This window comes from Myodes glareolus, chromosome 20 (genome assembly GCF_982192425.1).
Source record: "Myodes glareolus chromosome 20, mMyoGla1.1, whole genome shotgun sequence".
Taxonomy (NCBI): domain Eukaryota; kingdom Metazoa; phylum Chordata; class Mammalia; order Rodentia; family Cricetidae; genus Myodes; species Myodes glareolus.
In genome coordinates this window covers 60,820,392-60,838,065 of record NC_142045.1, presented here as the reverse complement: position 1 = coordinate 60,838,065, position 17,674 = coordinate 60,820,392, and the positions used below count along the sequence as shown (strand labels likewise).

The 17,674-nt window shown below is 38.2% G+C and overlaps 1 protein-coding gene across 7 annotated transcripts in view; it reads left to right on the top strand.

The window, feature by feature from the left end:
• Tbl1xr1 (TBL1X/Y related 1) overlaps positions 1 to 7,524 on the top strand; it is a 135,410-nt gene extending 127,886 nt beyond the window's left edge. For all 7 annotated transcript variants that reach the window (XM_085682286.2, XM_085682287.2, XM_087899638.1 and 4 more), the window contains 2 exons: positions 2,131 to 2,232; positions 2,881 to 7,524. In XM_085682286.2, the coding sequence (XP_085538412.1) occupies positions 2,131 to 2,232; positions 2,881 to 2,907 (129 nt within the window). In that variant the 3' untranslated portion in view covers positions 2,908 to 7,524. The remainder of the gene's footprint in view (positions 1 to 2,130; positions 2,233 to 2,880) is intronic.
• Positions 7,525 to 17,674: the final 10,150 nt, after the last annotated feature.

Sequence of the window (17,674 nt, the reverse complement as noted above, 5' to 3'; positions counted from 1 at the left end):
CATTTCCTAAATTAGATGTATTTCTGGATTTGTTTAACTACATTAAATCTATGTATTACTTTGAATTCATTACCCATGAATACACTATATCCATTTTTCTGTCTTATTTCTTCAGTAAATTTTTATGATTGCTCTGAAGTGCTTTGTGGTTTTTACATTTGTATGAATGCTGTCTTTTAAAGTACGTGTTCTTTTGGTGTTTGCTTAATGCTTGGAAGATTTTTCCAATTGTAATCCATTATGCCAAAATAATTTCAGTGAAATGTAACTCATTTAAGGTTATCTGATCAGCTGTCTGCTGTTGGTGCTGTTCACTGTTTTGAGTTCCTTTACCTTTTTAAACTTGAGTGTGAAATGGCAGATGGCATCTATTGGTAGATACAGACTCTGCTGTTGGTTATAGTTTGTCCCCTGGGTGTATGATAGGTGGGGGGCTGTGTCTTGTTCCAGCATACAGATAAGATAAATGTGACCCACTAATCCTCACCATCACATTTCTGCCTTTGGTCATGTTTGGGCTTATTACCGTCCTGCCTCAACTTAGAGATAGATTGGTAAATGGGCAGGTGGGCAGCCATAAAAGCCCCACATTTATCCGTCTGCCATAGGTCTGGTCTGCAGGGTCTGCTTTTACACTTAGTCACTCTCCATCCTGCCTCCGTCCTCTTTGTTTTCTCAGTAAGCACAGATAGGTAAGGCTGCCATTGGTCTCAAACTATGACAACTTTAGGAAAGAGAACTTTCTGAAAGTTTAGTCATAACATCTGTGGTTTGTGTATGGTGTTGGGCTAAATTTGAAGAGGAAGTCAAGACCAAGGTGTTGAGGTCTGTGTGCCAGGATAGTGGTGGGCAAGGTGCGTGAGGGTTTTGTTTGGAAGACAATTCTCAGGTTACTGCTGAGCTGCAGGGGTCACTTGTGCTTTGTCAGACCCTTGTCGTTTCTAACTGCGCTGCACAGCCTCTGCCCTCTGCTCTCTGCTCTGTGGCTTCATAGGAAAGTACGTGTCTGGTCTGATTTTAGGTCTTAAGTGGCAACTGAACTTTTGTTTTCATTAAAGGAATAAAATAGCTATTCTTAGAATTCAGCTAAGAATGAGATTGTTAACATTCCTGGACACACTTTTAAGGAACTTCTGTAGCATCCTTCAAGAAGGACATGTGCATCTTGTCTTCCTTTACCTACCGTGAACTGTCCCTGACCTACCCATACTACTCAAGGGAGTATGCCATAACAGCATGAACACAGTATCTTTCTTGTTTTTAAAACCTGATCTTTGTGATGCTGTTTTGTTACTGACAAAGTGCATACGCCTCTCAGTAGCAGGCGCTCTTCCTACCCTGCATCGACTGTCCCACCTGCAGCTGTTTCAAAGAGGCCCAAGATCCTAGTGGGGAACAGTCACCAAACATCAGCTCAGAGTAGTCTGATGGCATCTGTGAAGGGGTTACCATAGCACATTTCGGGAGTTTCAGAACCTTCCTATATTTTTACTTGAAATGAAATCCTAGCTCTTGATTGCTAAAAATAATGCATCATAATATATTATATTTTTGACTCACTCTCAGACCCCAACTATTCACAAGTTCTGTTTTCCTTGACAATTTATCTTGACCCCATATACTGCTTTTTAAATTACTTTATCTAAGTTTATATGAATTACAATAATAATTCCACGATACTAGCCTCCTAAATGGGTTTCTCTTCCCCTGCCCCCACTCCTTGTTTTTCTCTTTCCCCTCTTCTCCGTTTTAAAGTTACTATATGGTAGTTATACATAATAGTAGGTTCCATTATGTGTACGGCACATCATATAATAGTTGATCCCAGCCCCTTTCTTTTTGTCACACTCCCACTGACTCCTTTCCTTGCCCAGTTAATCCTCCTCCTCTAGTGGCATTTGGGGATTGGAGAAGACAGTGAATCTAAACGGATTTATTTGTAGGGATACTGGCAACAGCTACACCACAAAAGAAAATGCGTGTTCTTCCCTCAGCAACGATTAGCTGCTTTCAGACCAGTGTGTGTGTGTAGGGGGTGGAGTCTCATGATTCCCTCTCACGCATTATAATCTTACCTCACTATTTTCATTTCTATGATGATTCTTAGGGTTCTGTTCTTCATGTTTTCAGACAGGTGCTCTAGTTCACAGTTACAGGGGAACCGGTGGGATTTTTGAAGTTTGCTGGAATGCAGCAGGAGACAAAGTTGGAGCCAGTGCATCAGACGGTTCAGTGAGTATACTCATACATTTTTAGAGAGTAGGGGACATGTTGAATACACAGTCATAGCAAAGAAAACAATGTCAATGAAGGTATTGACGTCATCCACTACTGCCCCTGTGCTGGACGTGTGCTGGATGTGTCCATTACCGTTTAAGAAAGTAAAGCTTCGGCTGACTTGGTCAGTGAAGGAAATGTTAGGGTTGTGGAGTTGAGACTGATTTCTTCATGGACATATCTGACACTGAGACCTTTACATGCTCTTAGTAGGTTGTATTTTGAGAACAGTAGTGCGGCCTCTGCTGCTGTGAAGCAGAAGCTGCTTAGTGCCAGGCTGTTCAGTGAGATGGCTTTCGTAATTCTGATGCCTTTATTAAGATTCGAGAGGTAGACTTTGTATGTCTCCTATCTCCTTTTTACTGACTATAAAGATTAATTCCTAAAAATTATGACAGCATTTCTTCAGTTACTGTAGCTTGTGGGAATTCATTGCTCAACTTAGTGGTCTTATGTCCTTCACTTAAGTCTTTTTCTGTGATTTGTTGCTTTAACTTTATGAATATTTAGCTTAGAAACATTATAAATTACACTGTGATCCATATACAAGTTATGCTTGAAATGTAAGGCAGATTTCTGGCTGACTGTTGTAATCTCTTACAGGTTTGTGTCTTAGACCTTCGGAAATAGCGTTACTAGTTGGAAGCCATGGACCGACTATGAATGTGTACATAGCCACAAGACTATCCCTGACCTACATCCTGCTATAGTCCCACTTGAACCATGGCCAGTCCACTACAGCCAAATCTAAGAGAAATATATACATGCAGTATATATGAACACAGCTGTACCCTGAGGATGAGTCTCTTCCCAGCTTGTGAATTCTGCTCACCAAGTGCTGGGATCTAACCTGCTGTGCCCCTAAGTAGCATTTAGAAGTTTGGATATGAAAAGCAGAAGAGATGGAATATGTGTTATAAGAGCAAACCACACATGTACCAGTTTTGGATATTAATGACAGCCTTGTTTCTCTCTTTTAATCAGCCGACACCATGGATTATATTCTTTTTTCCCTTCAGTAGTGCACAGTTTGTATGTACGGAGAACAAGGACTTAACAAAAGCTCGCGGTGGTAGTTCGTTCTTGCTTTCAAGTTTGTTTTGGTTTAGATTATGGGTGCATGAAGTAAGGGAGTGAATCATTTTCTTGCTTTTATTTTTCCTTACCTTTTAAAAAACAAAAAAAAATCTTAAAAATATTTTACTGCATTCTTTGGAAAGGTAGATGTTTGGTACATTTTATGGCTCCCAGAGCATATATTCAGTTGGTGCATATTGTGAAGGAGTTGGAATTAAATGAAACCACATGACGCCTGTCATGTTACTCTCTAAGACACATCAGCAAAGGGTATTATGTTATCTTTCTTTTGGGGTTTTGTTTTTGTTTTATGTGTGTGTGAGAGAGAGAGCGAGAGAGAGAGAAATAATAGCTTAAGTAAAAAGTTTCTTCTTGGGGACGTATTTCTGCCAATTAAAGACTAGAAGGGCACAATTTTTTTTAAAAAAAAATACCATAAAGAAGAGACACTTTTTAAAAAAAAAAATCTTCTGATGTTTTGCAGCCATAACTAAATTATGGTCAAAATGTGCACTGTTATGAGAACGAGCAACCTAGGATGGGGCTTTTTTTCTTTTCTTTTCTTTTTCTTTTTCTTTTTCTTTTTTTTTTTTTGACCATTTGTCTGCTTTACTTATTTCTTAAGAGATTAAAATATTTCTGGATAAGGATTAGCTTCTCAAAGTGTCCATCATTCTGTATAGAAGCTTAAATATGTAATGTAACCAGATTCCAGTGTTAAAAATCTTTCATGTTATTTTTCTTTTTTACAAAGCAAGATTATGGCATATAACACTGCCATCACTTGGCAAAATGTTTGCTACCTTAGTTTTAAAAACAACTTTTAAAGGCTTGCTTAGAGGTTTCTGAGTAGCGGTGGCTGAGGTGAGGGAGGCGCGTGGCTGCTGTGCCTGCAGCTGTGGCTTCAAGGCTGCGCGTTGTCGAGCAACGTAGATCTAAGCTGCTGTTCTCCAGTAATCACTACTAGATCATGTCTTCTACTCTGTTCATATCAAGTATTTTTTAAAGATATAGGCATCCAATCAGATCTCTTCTTGTGCTCAGCTGAAAGTACAATATACCTACAAATATTCACTAGAGGCCATGTTTGCGAAGGTGCTTATTAACAGGAGAGTCAAGATTAACAGAAGAACCCAGATGTGTCGCTTCTGAAGAGAACAGTTGTCAAATTTATATCTTTAAATTTTTTATTAAGAAATTGCTTAGAAAATTTATAACACTATTTGCGTCACCAGTTTGTTTGAGGCCTTTGACTGCTGAGCCCCACCCTGTGTTTTGGTAAGCGTCTCGAACCCAGCCCTGCAGCCTCAATGCTCACTATCTGCTGCTTTGTTCTTTGCAAAACAGCATTGATTGACGCAAGTCTTGTCTTCGCTAAGGTAGGGTGGCATTTGCTTTTGGTAAAGAGGGTGAATAACACTTAAACTTCACTATATATTGTTATATCTCCCCATTGTTCTTAGTGGGGTCTAGGATACTGTAAAAATATTTTTAAAATTAACACCCAGAGAGGCAGTTGTTTATGGTTTGTGCCAGGTGTTTTTAGGGTTGGATCCACTGAGATATGTAGAGCTCACTCCTCTGGGGCTCTGTAGGAAATCTACAATGCTGAGTATCTGGCACTTGTGATTCTGCTTATACTGAGAGAGGGTCACATCTTTGGCCTCTGTTGTTTAAAAAAAAATAATAAAAACTAAAAAATGTGTGCAATAATTTTTAAATGTGCTCCCAGGAATAGACACAAATGTTTGAGCATGCCTGCGCTGCATTTCCTTCAGTGGTGCATTTCTCAGTTGCACTGAATCTAAGTGGAGGTCAGAGGTGGTCGCTGATAGTGCTTTGTATTTTGATATGACATTTTATTCATTTGCATACAGTCATTGACATTCTTCACAGCTGATTCAAAGACAGTCACAAATTCCTGCAATACAGCTGCCAGAATGAGAGCTGAATTTTATGATATTGTCTTGCTTCCTGTTGGGTGTGTTTGTTGGTTTGGTTTCTTTTCCTACTTTGGCTATTTTACTTCAGCACCTGACTATGCCCTCATGTCTAACAGAGCATGAGTGCAGAGCTTTCTGTCCCGAAGTCTTGGATCTTTCCGGACAGACGTGTCTGAAGGTGGTGGTGCTTCGTGAGCATAGGACCGTGTGCTTTGCTGCTGCTGTCACTGTCTCCGTAGCCTGCTGACGTGCCACAATGCTGCTCCACAGATACTGCACCATGTCTCTCCACCCAAGCAGTCAGATGATCATGGGAGACCATGTTTCACAGCATATGAAGTTCTGTCTTGGGGTTCTTACTTTCCCTCCTGTCTTTTTCTGAGCGCTTACTCTGAAGATCCCCAGAGTCCAGTACTCTTTCTATGGTGTTCATTTAAATCACTGTTTTTTGCTCTACGGTAAGGAACTTAATCATAAGGAAAAGAGAGCAAGGAGACTTAAATGAATACTCCTTGATTACCATCGAATAGAGGGAGCAGCTTGCCACCCTTAGAAGGCATGAAGGAATCTCTGCTCTCCATGCTGGAGACATAGATTTGCCCCATTCCCTTCTTCCATGATCAGGTAATATTGACTTTCAGATGACTTTAGGAGTGATAACTGGAATAGGTCTTAGAGTGTAGCAAATCTGTTTTCATGAGTTATTCTCTAGGTGAGTATGTTTTTAGGATTAAACACCTTTTGCAGATACTGAAAGTGCCTCCTTTTGTGGTATAAAAAAACAAATTATGGTGCAAAAAGTAATCAATAGATTGAATCACATGAAGGTTTTTTGCTTTTTGACATAAAAATGTCAAGAGACAGGCCAAAGATTTGTACTTTTCACTTATAAAGCACTCCTTTTTTTCCTTAGGATTCTTTCTGTCGAATCAGATTTAATGAGAGAGTACTATTTTTAAGGAGCTATCTGTTAATGTAGAATGATTTTGTTACAAAGAATACTGTAAAATATGAATGAGGAACAGAGGCTCACAGAGGACTGGGCATTATAGTGTTGAAAGGAGTTGCAAGTGACCAGGCTTCTGCTAGCAGACATGAGAAGATTTACCAGATGCATAGGAAAACCATCTCAGACAGTGCTGTCTTGCTCTTTTAAAGACCATTTATATTTTTGTGAGCACGTTGCATATTTCCCCAAAGCTTCATTCCCTTGAGCTAAGAGTGGTACTTGCATAGTTGCTGTAGAAATTCTGCCTGCGTGGACCAACATTGTGGCACACCAGCAAAAGCCAGCATTTGGGGGCTAACAGCCAGCCTGCAGAGACCCTGAGAGTGATTTTTCATTTGATTTTGGTTCCCTCCTTTTCTCTGAAATCAGCAAGGAGGGAAGATTGAGCTCCTCCTTCCAGTAATAACTCTGAAGTGTCTGTCATGTTTAATATCAGTTTTTAATACATGATTCTAGTTGAATGTAGAAGAGAGAAAAAGGGGAAGTGGAGTGCTCACATTTTTTTAATCCACTTATTTAGAATCTTGTGTTCTGAGCTGTCCATAGCATTCTTTATTTCTGCCCTTCTGTGACAGTGTTGAAGCAGGTTGAATAACCAGGCTTTTGTTTGTTTGTTTGTTTGTTTTTAAAAAACCCTATCAGGCTATTTCATGTTTTCTTTGGAATTTCTGGGTAAGTTGGAGAAAATGTTGTGCATGTCGTTTCTGGTGTACTTTTCATCTCATTACAAGCAGGCAGACTTCTTTGTGTAACTTTGCCATCCTTAAATACAGAAGTGATTTCTCTCCTGTCTTGGACATTATTGTTATATATAATGTTTTCATTTGGGTTTGGCAAATCTTTTGGGTCTAATTCTGTGAGCATACCATAGCACTGGGTGATGATGTCTGCATCCTCTCTTTAGTTCCCAGTTAACTGTAAAGCTGTTATAAAAGTATAAACCAGCCCGGGACAGTTTTTGTACATGTTAAAGAACTTTATTGTTCAGTTTTCATGATGATTATGCAAGGAAGACTGATGCTGATGCCTGTCTCTCCTGGACCACGTCAATGACATCACAGTGATTTGTCCCTAATGACCCTTTGACCCTTTCCAGGCACATTTTTTTTGTGTGTGTGTGTTGTTGTTGCAGTTTTCTCCTTTGCGTTGTATTGCTTTGACAACTGTAATTTGAATCAGATCTGAAAGAGGTCCAGAATAAAATATATTTTGATATTATGTTGGCTGTGTACATATATAAAACCTTTGATCCCCATGTGGTTTGTAAAGACTATTTAGTCAAGTAAAGAGAGGGATGGTGTTTGTTTACAATTTCCTGTTTACATTTCAATTGCTTTTATCTCCCACTAATCAGTGTAGAGTAAATGATTTTGCTCCAAGAGTCTTCCCTATTACAACCTCTCAGTCCTAGCTCTCACTGTCTCCAGTGAGTATAACTGCCATGGGAACCACTGTTTTCATAAACATTGTTTCCAAGATGTATACTTTAAAGAAGCCCATAGATGAAATTAAAGTTTTTGCTATTTTATTACTTCTTGCAGGGGATAAGATTTTTTAAAATGGAGGGATTATTTTCTATATTTGTTAAATAATAGCATGTAATAACTAAAAGATCATGATGACTCCTAAGTGATTTTGAAAATGTGATACTTTATTTAGAGGATTTCTCTCATGAATGAAGACTCGGGTTCACTGTTAGCTTCATATGCAGTGACACAAGGCACCACATGTGCCATTGAAGGCTTTCAGGGCAGGAGCTTCTCCCTCCCCAGAAACAAAGCGTACTGCAGTGGTTAGCTCATTGCTTATATTACTGCAAACATAATCTATGATGAAAGTCTCAAGGCACCCTTTCCAGCCTCCGTTACTCTCAACACTTTTGTATTTACCAGAGACTTTTTCAGAATAGAATCATCATCGGTCATGTTCTTCATTTTTTTAGTCAGGTTGCCTTCTCCATGTCCTCCACCTTTCTTCAGCTCCTCAGTAGGAACAGGCAAATACAGCCTTGTCGTGCTGTCACTGCAATTACTAGAGCTAACAACCTTTAGTTTTCAAGCAGTTAACTTATATTGCATGGCATAGGTTGTTAATAGCATTCTGTTTTTATACTTTTCCAGAAAGCATTGGGCTGCCAAGGATTAGAGTATGTATGAGCCTGAAGTTAAGCAGAAATTCATTGAGCCCGGCATTGCAGGGGCGGTTACTTTTTATTTACTAGTTCTCATACTTTATCATGAATTAGGTTTCTTACCTACTATAATATGTAGCTGACTAGGTTAAAGTTTACTGGGTTTTATTTTTTCCTATATATTCACTTGAAAACTACAGTAGAGGAAAAGCCATTATGGACACTTGGTTTTGTGGTGCTTTTCTCTGCTGCACGCAGGCTCTGTTAACAGTGAAAATGTTAATCCTATGCTACCTTTTCCTGCATGCTTCTTTAAATGTCATCTACCAATGCTTAATTGTCCTAACTTGTAATATTTTTGTATTAAATTTTTTAGGAGTTCCTTGTAATTTCTTTATAATTTAAAATATATTAAACACAAAGTGTTTAGTAAAGTCCAGCTGACAATTACTAATGTTTCTTGGTTGTTGGGTTTATATGATCCAGAGGGAAGGGCAATTCTCCTTTTAAAAACTAGGACCAATGGGTTGGAATTAGCACTGGAAAACAATTATTTACTTTAAAATAACATACTGATACAGTGTCAGATTGGACTGCCCTTTAAGATGCCATTCTGCTGGCCAGGACAAGCACGGGGTGGGTGGCACTGCTGTGGGATCCCAGACCTGAAGACACCAGCTTGAGAGTCTACATAATTCAGGAAAGTAAAACACCTGTGCATTGCCAGAAACTTGACTTTTGCATCACCTATTTTACATACAGCCTTGGTCATTTGAGGAGACTTACAGGAGGAGGAAGAAAGCACAAGTCCCTGTATGATAAGTGGGGATGATACAGAGAAAACCCAAGATTATCAGAACCAATGTAGTTTACATGATCATGTCTATGAGCTAAGTCCCTACACACCTGTCATCCTAGATCAGGAAGTTTGGGTTCAAGGTCACATGTTTAGCTTGAGGCCAGCCTAGCCTACATGAGATTCCCCTCCATCCCAAAGAAAGAAAAATACTATGTAGTATTAGTCTTTATTTCTGGCTGGGTTGGCAGAAATATTTCAATGTGGAGTAAAATGCATGAACAGTGAATAGTGACAGGTGATTAAGTTTAACTTAAGAAAATAGTATACCTGGGCTTTTTGGATGAAAGAACCGGAGAGCTGCAGCCTATCATCATCATCATGGAGATAGGACTTCTCTTGGCCTACTTCACTGACCTGGAGCTTGAAGCACTCTTCCTGTTTGTACCTCCCAAGTACCAGGATTACATCTATGCACTGCGACTCCTTATTAAACCCGGCCCATACATTCTGAAATCCTTCCTGCTTAGTTGCAAAAATGTTCTAGAGAAATCCTTTGAGGGACCTCTGCAGAAACAGGCCTGAGCCAGCAACCTCTGCCAGAGAAGGCCTGTTGCAGTGACCCCTATAGGAACAGGTACAAAGGAGTGACTGCCAAGGGAGCAGACCCAAGCCAGAGACCTCCCCAGAGCAGGCCCTGAGGCAACAATCTCCGCAGGAGCAGGCCCAAGGCAGCAACCTCCATAGAAGCAGGCTTGAGCCAGTGCCACCAATGGGACAGGCCAGAGGCGACCTCCACAGGAACAGAAACAAGGGAGCCACTGCTGAGGTAGCAGGTCTGAGCTAGAGACCTCTGCGGGACTGGGCATAAATCAGTGACCTCCGATCTTTACTGGAATGGGCACCTGGCAGCGACCTTAAGGGAGTAACTTGAAACAGGACCTCTGTGGGAACAGGCCCAAAAGACCCCCAGGAGCACTAAGAGACCTCCAGGAACACTGAGTTACCTCCATGGTGACTGGGACCATGGCCCTGACTATACCATGAGAAGCAACGATCTGAGCCTTGGATCCACTTGCACCTGGAAGATTGATCACCAGAGATACAGCCCCAAAAAACACCAGTCAGAGGAAAAGATGGGTAGATAAGGTAAGAACACACTCAACACCACAAAGCAACATGACATCAACAAAAACTAGTGGCCCTACAACAGCAAGATGTAAACACCCAAGTATAGATGAAGGAGAAAATTATCTAAAAAAGTAGCTTTAGGAGATTGTTTGAGGCCCTTAAAGAGGAGATGAAAAAATTCCTCAAAGAAATGAAGGAAAAGACAAAAAATTGGAGAAATCAATAAATCACTTTTTAAAAAATGAGAAAGCAAACAAACAGATGAAGGAAATAATTGAAGACTTGAAAACCAGAGTAGAAACAATAAAAACAAACCAAGGGAATTCTGGAAAAGGAAATTACAAGAAAATGATCAGGAACCACAAATGCAAGTATGAACAGCAGAGTATGAGAGATGGAAGAGAGAATCTCAAGTGCTGAAGATACAATAGAGAAAATAGACTCATCAGTCAAAGAAAATATTAACAAAAACTTAATACAAAATATCCAGGAAGTATGGGACAGCATGAAAAGACAAAACCTAAGAATAATAGGTATAGAAGAAGTCCAACTCAAATGCACAGAAAATATATTCAACAAAATTGGAAGAAAACTTTTCCAACATAAAGGAAGATATGCATATGAAGATACGAAAATCTTACAGAATACCAAATAGACTGGATAAAAAAGGAAGAGTCCACTCACCACATAACAATCAAAACATTAGGTGTACCAAATAAAAAATATTATGAGCTGCAAAGAAAAGGGCCAAATAACATATAAAGGCAGACCTATCAGAATTACATCTAACTTCTCAATGGAAACAAAACCAAAAGGTCCTAGTTAAACGTTATGCAGACATTAAGGGACCGCAGATGCCAGCTCAGACTTCTATACCCAGCAAAACTTTGAATCACAATAGACGGACAAAATAAGATATTCCATGACAGAACCAGATTTAACCAATACCTAGCCACAAACTCAGTCCAGGACAAAGTACCAGAAGAAAAATTCCAACCCAAGGAAGTTAGGTACATCCACAAAAGCATAGACAATAGAGGATCACACAATAGTAAATCCCAAAGAAGGGAGAAAACCACAAAATAACAACCCCAACAATAAAAACTAAAATGACAGGAACTACCAATCACTGGTTATAATATCCCTGAATATAAATGGACTCAACTCACCTATAAAAAGACACAGGCTAACAGAATGGATACGAAAACAGAATCCATCCTGCTGCATACAATAAATTCACTTCAACCTCAAAGACAGACATGGCCTCAGAGTAAAGGGTTGGAAAATTATTTTTTAATCAAATGGATCTAAGAAACAAGCTGGTGTAGCTATCCTCATCTCTAACAAAATAGACTTCAAACTAAAATCAGTCAATAGAGACATGAATATTTCATATTAATCACGGAAAAAACCCATCAAGAGGAAATCCCAATACCCAACACCTATGCCCCAAATACGAGGGCACCCGCATGTGTAAATGAAGCACTACTAAAACTTAAATCATATATTAAACCCCGCACACTAATAGTGGGAGATTTCATTCTCACCACTGGAAAGGTCTGTCAGAAAATTAATAGAGAAATAAGGAAACTTATTTTATTTCTCAAATAACCTTAACAGATATCTATAGAACATCCTATCCAAACAAAAAGAATATACCTTCTCAGCACCTCATGGTAACTTCTCAAAAATGGAACACTTACTTGACAAAAAAGCTAACCTCACCAGATTAAAAAAAAATGGTGGATTACGTTGACATTTTCATACATCCCACAGATGCAGGGATGGTCCAACATATGAAAATCTGTCAACGTGATCCACCGTATAAACATCTAATGATCATCTCATTAGATGCCGAAAGAGCATTTGACTAAAAACAACATCCCTTCATGATAAAGGTCTTGGAGAGAGCAGGGATACAAGGAACATACCTAAACATAATTAAGGCAATATACAACAATCCAACAGCCAACATCAAACTAAATGGAGAGAAACTCCCAGTGATCCCACTGAAATCAGGAACAAGACAAGGTTGTCCACTCTCTCCATATCTATTCTATATAGTTCTTGAGGTCCTAGCTAGAGCAATAAGACACCAAAGGGATATGAAGGAGATACAAATTGGAAAAGAAGTAAAACTCTCACTTGATTGCTGTTATGATAGTTTACATAATTGATCCCAAAAATTCTACCAAGGAACTTCTACAACTAATAAACACTTTCAGCAATGTAGCAGGATACAAGATTAACTCAAAAAAGATCAGTAGCCCTCCAGTACACAGATGATAAAAGGGCTGGGGAAGAAATGAGAGACTCAACACCCTTTACAATAGCCACAAATAGCATAAAATATCTCAGAATAACTCTAACCAAACAAATGGAAGACTTGTACGACAAGAATTTTAAATCTTTGAAGAAAGAAATTGAAGAAGACACCAGAAACTGGAAAGATTTCCCATGCTCTTGGGTAGGCAGAAATAACATAGTAAAAATGGCAATCTTACCAAAAGTAATCTACAGATTCAACGCAATGCCCATCAAAATCCCCGCAAAATTCTTCAAAGACCTCCAAAGAATGGTACTAAACTTCATTTGGAAAAGAAAAAACCCAGGATAGCCAAAACAATCCTGTGCAATAAAAGAACATCTGGAGGCATCACAATCCTGGACTTCAAACTGTACTACAGAGCTACAGTACTGAAAACAGTCTGGTATTGGCATAAGAACAAACAGGAGGACCAATGGAACCGAATATAAGACCCGGATATTAATCCACACATCTTCGAACTCCTGATCTTTGATAAAGAGGAAAAAACTATCAAATGGAAAAAAGAAAGCATGTTTAATAATTGGTGCTGACATTCTGGATATCAACATGTAGAAGAATGAAAATAGACCCATATCTACCACCATGCACAAAACTCAAGTCCAAATGGATCAAAGATCTCAACATAAAGCCAGCCATACTGAACCTTTTAGAAGAGAAAGTGGGAAGTACACTTGAACGCATTGGCACTTACTCAATATAACGCCAGCAGCACAGACACTGAGAAAAACTATTAATTAATGGGACCTCCTGAAACTGAAAATCTTCTGTAAAGCAAGGGGCACAGTAACAAGACAAAAACAACAGCCCACAGAATGGGAAAAGATCTTCATTAATCGCACATCAGACAGAGGTCTGATCTCTAAAATATACAATGAACTCAAGAAATTGGACATCAAAAGATCACATAATCCAATAAAAAAAAATGGAGTACAGACCTAAACAGAAGACTCTCAACAGAAGAATCTAAAATGGCTGAAAGACACTTAAGGAAATGTTTAACTTCCTTAGTCATCAGAGAAATGCAAATCAACAAAACTCTGAGATTCCATCTTACACCTGTAAGAATGGCCAAAATCAAAAACACTGATGACAATTTATGCTGGAGAGGTTGTGGGAAAAAGGGAACACTTCTGCCTTGCTGGTGGGAATACAAGCTAGTACAACCTCTTTAGATGTCAGTGTGGTGATTTCTCAGAAAATTAAAAAACAACCTTACTCAAGACCCAATAATACCACTTTTGAGTATATATCCAAAGAATGCTCAATTGTGCCACAAGGACATGTGCTCAACTATGTTCATAGCAGCTTTGTTTGTCATAGTTTGAACCTGGAAACAGCCTAAATGCCCCTCGACTGAAGAATGGGTAAGAAAAACATGGTGCATTTACACAATGGAGTACTACACAGTAGAAAAAAATGACGATAGCTTGAATTTTGCAGGAAAATGAATGGAGCTAGAAAATATTATTTTGAGTGAGGTAACCCAGACACAGAAAGACAATTATCACATGTACTCATGTAGGTGGTTTTTTAACATAAAGCAAAGAAAGCCAGCCTACAAACCACAATTCCAGAGATCTTAAACAGCAATATGGACATTAAGAGAGACTTACATGGATATAATCTACATGGGAAGTGAAAAGTAGAAAAAGACAAGATCTCCTGCGTAAATTGGGAGCATGGGGACATTGCGGGAGGGTTGAAGAGAGGAGGGGAGAGACAGGAAAGGGAGAAGAGTCAATAAATATCAATAAAAAAAATGAGATAACCCCAAGTATCTTATCAGGTAAGATATAAGTCATCATGGCTTATAATTAGAATTTAACAGCAACACTAATTTCAGAAAATGCACAAATACATGGAAATTAATCAATGCTCACCTTAATTTACAATGGGTCAAGGATAATATAAAGAAAGTATATTAAAGACTTCCTAAAATTCAATGAAAATGACCACACAACATACCCAAATTTATGGGACACATTTAAGCAGTGTGAAGAGGAAAGTTCACAGCACTAATTGCCTACACAAAGAAGCTGAGAAAATCCCAGACCAGTAAATTAACAAAATACCTGAACACTCTAGAGCAAAAGGGAGGATACTCACTCAAGAGGACTAGATGGCAGGAAATAATCAAATGGAGAACTGAAGTCGACAAAATACAAACAATTCAAAGAATCAATAAAAGAGTTGTTTCTTTGAGAAAATCAACAAAATAGACAAAGCTTTATCCAAACTAACCAAAAGGCAGAGAGAGAATATCCATATTAACAAAATCAGAAATGAAAAGCTAGACATAACAACAGACACAAAGAAAATACAGAGAATCAGAGGTCATATTTTAAAAACTCCATAAAATTGGAAAACTTGAAAGAAATAGACAAATTTCTGATAGATATCACTTACCAAAATTAAATTAAGACCAGACAAACAAATAGACCTATATTTGCTAAAGAAGTAGAAACAGTCATCAAGTCTCCCAACCAAAATAAAAACCCAGAGTCACTTGGTTTCAGCACAGAATTCTACAAGATTTTCTAAGCAGAACTAATAGCAATCCTCCTCAAATTGTTCCACAAAATAGAAACAGAAGGAACATTGCCAAAATAGTTTTACAAAGATACAATTACCCTGATACCCAGACTACACAAAGACATTACTCAGAAATAAAATTACAAACCAATCTCACTCATGAATATTGATGCAAAAATACTCAATAAAATATTGGCAAACTGAATCCAAGAACCCATCAAAAAAAATCATCCACCGTGATCAAGTTGGCTTCATACCAGAGATGAAGTGATGGTTCAACATATAAAAATCTATCAATATACTCTACTATATAAACAAACTGTAAAAAAGAAAACAAACACATGATTATCTTATTAGATGCTGAAAAAGCCTTCAACAAAATACAACATCCCTTCCTGATAAAGGTCTTGGACAGAGCAAGGCTACAAGGAACATACCTGAACATAATAAAGGCAACGTGCATCAAGCTAACATTGATCTAAATTGAGAGAAACTCAAAGTGATCCCACTGAAGTCAGGAACAAGACATGGTTGTCCAGTTTCTCCATATCTATTCAATATAGTACTTGAGGTCCTAGCTAGAACAATAAGACACCAAAAGAGATCAAGTGTATATGAATCAGAAAAGAAGAAGTCATACTCTCACTATTTGTTGATGATATGATAGTTTCCATTATTGACCCCAAAATTTCTCCCAAGGAACTTCTACAACTCATAAACACCTTCAGTAATGTAGCAGGATACAAGATTAGCTCGAAAAAAATCAGTAGGCCTCCTTTACACAGATAATAAATGGGCTGAAAAATAAATCAGAGAAACTTTACCATTCACAATAGCCACAAATAACATAAGATATTTTGGAGTAACTCTAATCAAACAAGTGGAAGACCTGTATGATAAGAACTTTAAATCTTTGCACAAAGAAATTGTAGAAGACATCAGAAATTGGAAAGATCTCCCATACTATGTTAGAATTAACATAGTAAAAATATCAATCTTTCCAAAAGCAATCTACATATTCAATGCAGTACCCATCAAAATCTCAGTAAAATTCTTCACAGACCTGTAAAGAACAATACACAACTTCATATAGAAAAGAAAAACAATCAGGTTAACCAAAACAATCTCCTGTACAATAAAGAGGCTTCTGAAGGCATCTCAATCCCTGACTTCAAACTCTACTATAGAGCTTCAATACTGAAAACAGCCTGATATTGGCATAAAAACAGACATTAAGACCAATGAAACCAAAGCAACGACCTAGATATTAAACCACACACCTACAAATACCTGAGTTTTGACAAAGAATCAAAAAATATAAAATGGAAAAAAAGAAATCATATTCAACAAATGGTGCTGTCAGAACTGGATATCTACATGTTGAAGAATGAAAATAGATCCGTATCTATCACCATGCACAAAACTTAAGTCCAAATGGATCAAAGACCTCAACACATAACCAACCACTCTGAACCTCATAGAAGAGAATATGGGAAGCACACTTGAATGCATTGACACAGAAGACCACTTCCCACATATGACACCAGTAGTAGAGACACCGAGTTAAACAATTAATAAATGGTTTCTTCTGAAGCTGAGAAGTTTCTGTAAACCAAAGGACACAGTCAGCAAGACAAAACGGTAGCCTACAGAATGGGAAAAGATCTTCACTGTCCCCACATTAGACAGAGGTCTGATCTCCAAAATATACAAAGAACTCAAGAAATTTATCATCAAAAGAACAAATAATCCAATAATAAATTGAGTACAGACCTAAACAGAAAACTCTCAACAGAGAAATCTAAAATGGCTGAAAGACACTTAAGGAAATGCTCAACTCTGAGATTCCATCTTACACCTGTAAGAATGGCCAAGATCACAAATACTGATGACAACTTTTGCTGCAGAGGATGTGTGGTAAAGGCAATACTCCTCCATTGCTGGTGGGAGTGAAAACTGGTACATCCACTTTGGATATAAGTATGACAATTTTTCAGAAAATTAGTAAACAACCTATCTCAAGACCCAGCAATACTACTTTTGAGTATATATGCAAAGGACGCTCAATCATACCACAAGGACATGTGCTCAACTATGTTCATAGCAACATTGTCATAGCCAGAACCTGGAAACAACCTAAATGCCCCTCTATTGAAGAATGGATAGGGAAAATGTGGTATATATACACAATGGAGTACTACTGCACAGCAGAAAATAAGAATGATATCTTGAAATTTGTGGGCAAATGGATGGATCTAGAAAACATATTGAGTGAGGTTATCCATACCCAGAAAGGCAAATATCATATGTACTCACTCATAATGGACTTTTAGACATAAAGCAAATAAAAACTATCCTACAATTCACAATCCCAGAGAACCTAGACAACAATGAGGACCCTAAGGGAGACATACATGCATATAATCTACATGAGAAGTAGAAAAAGACA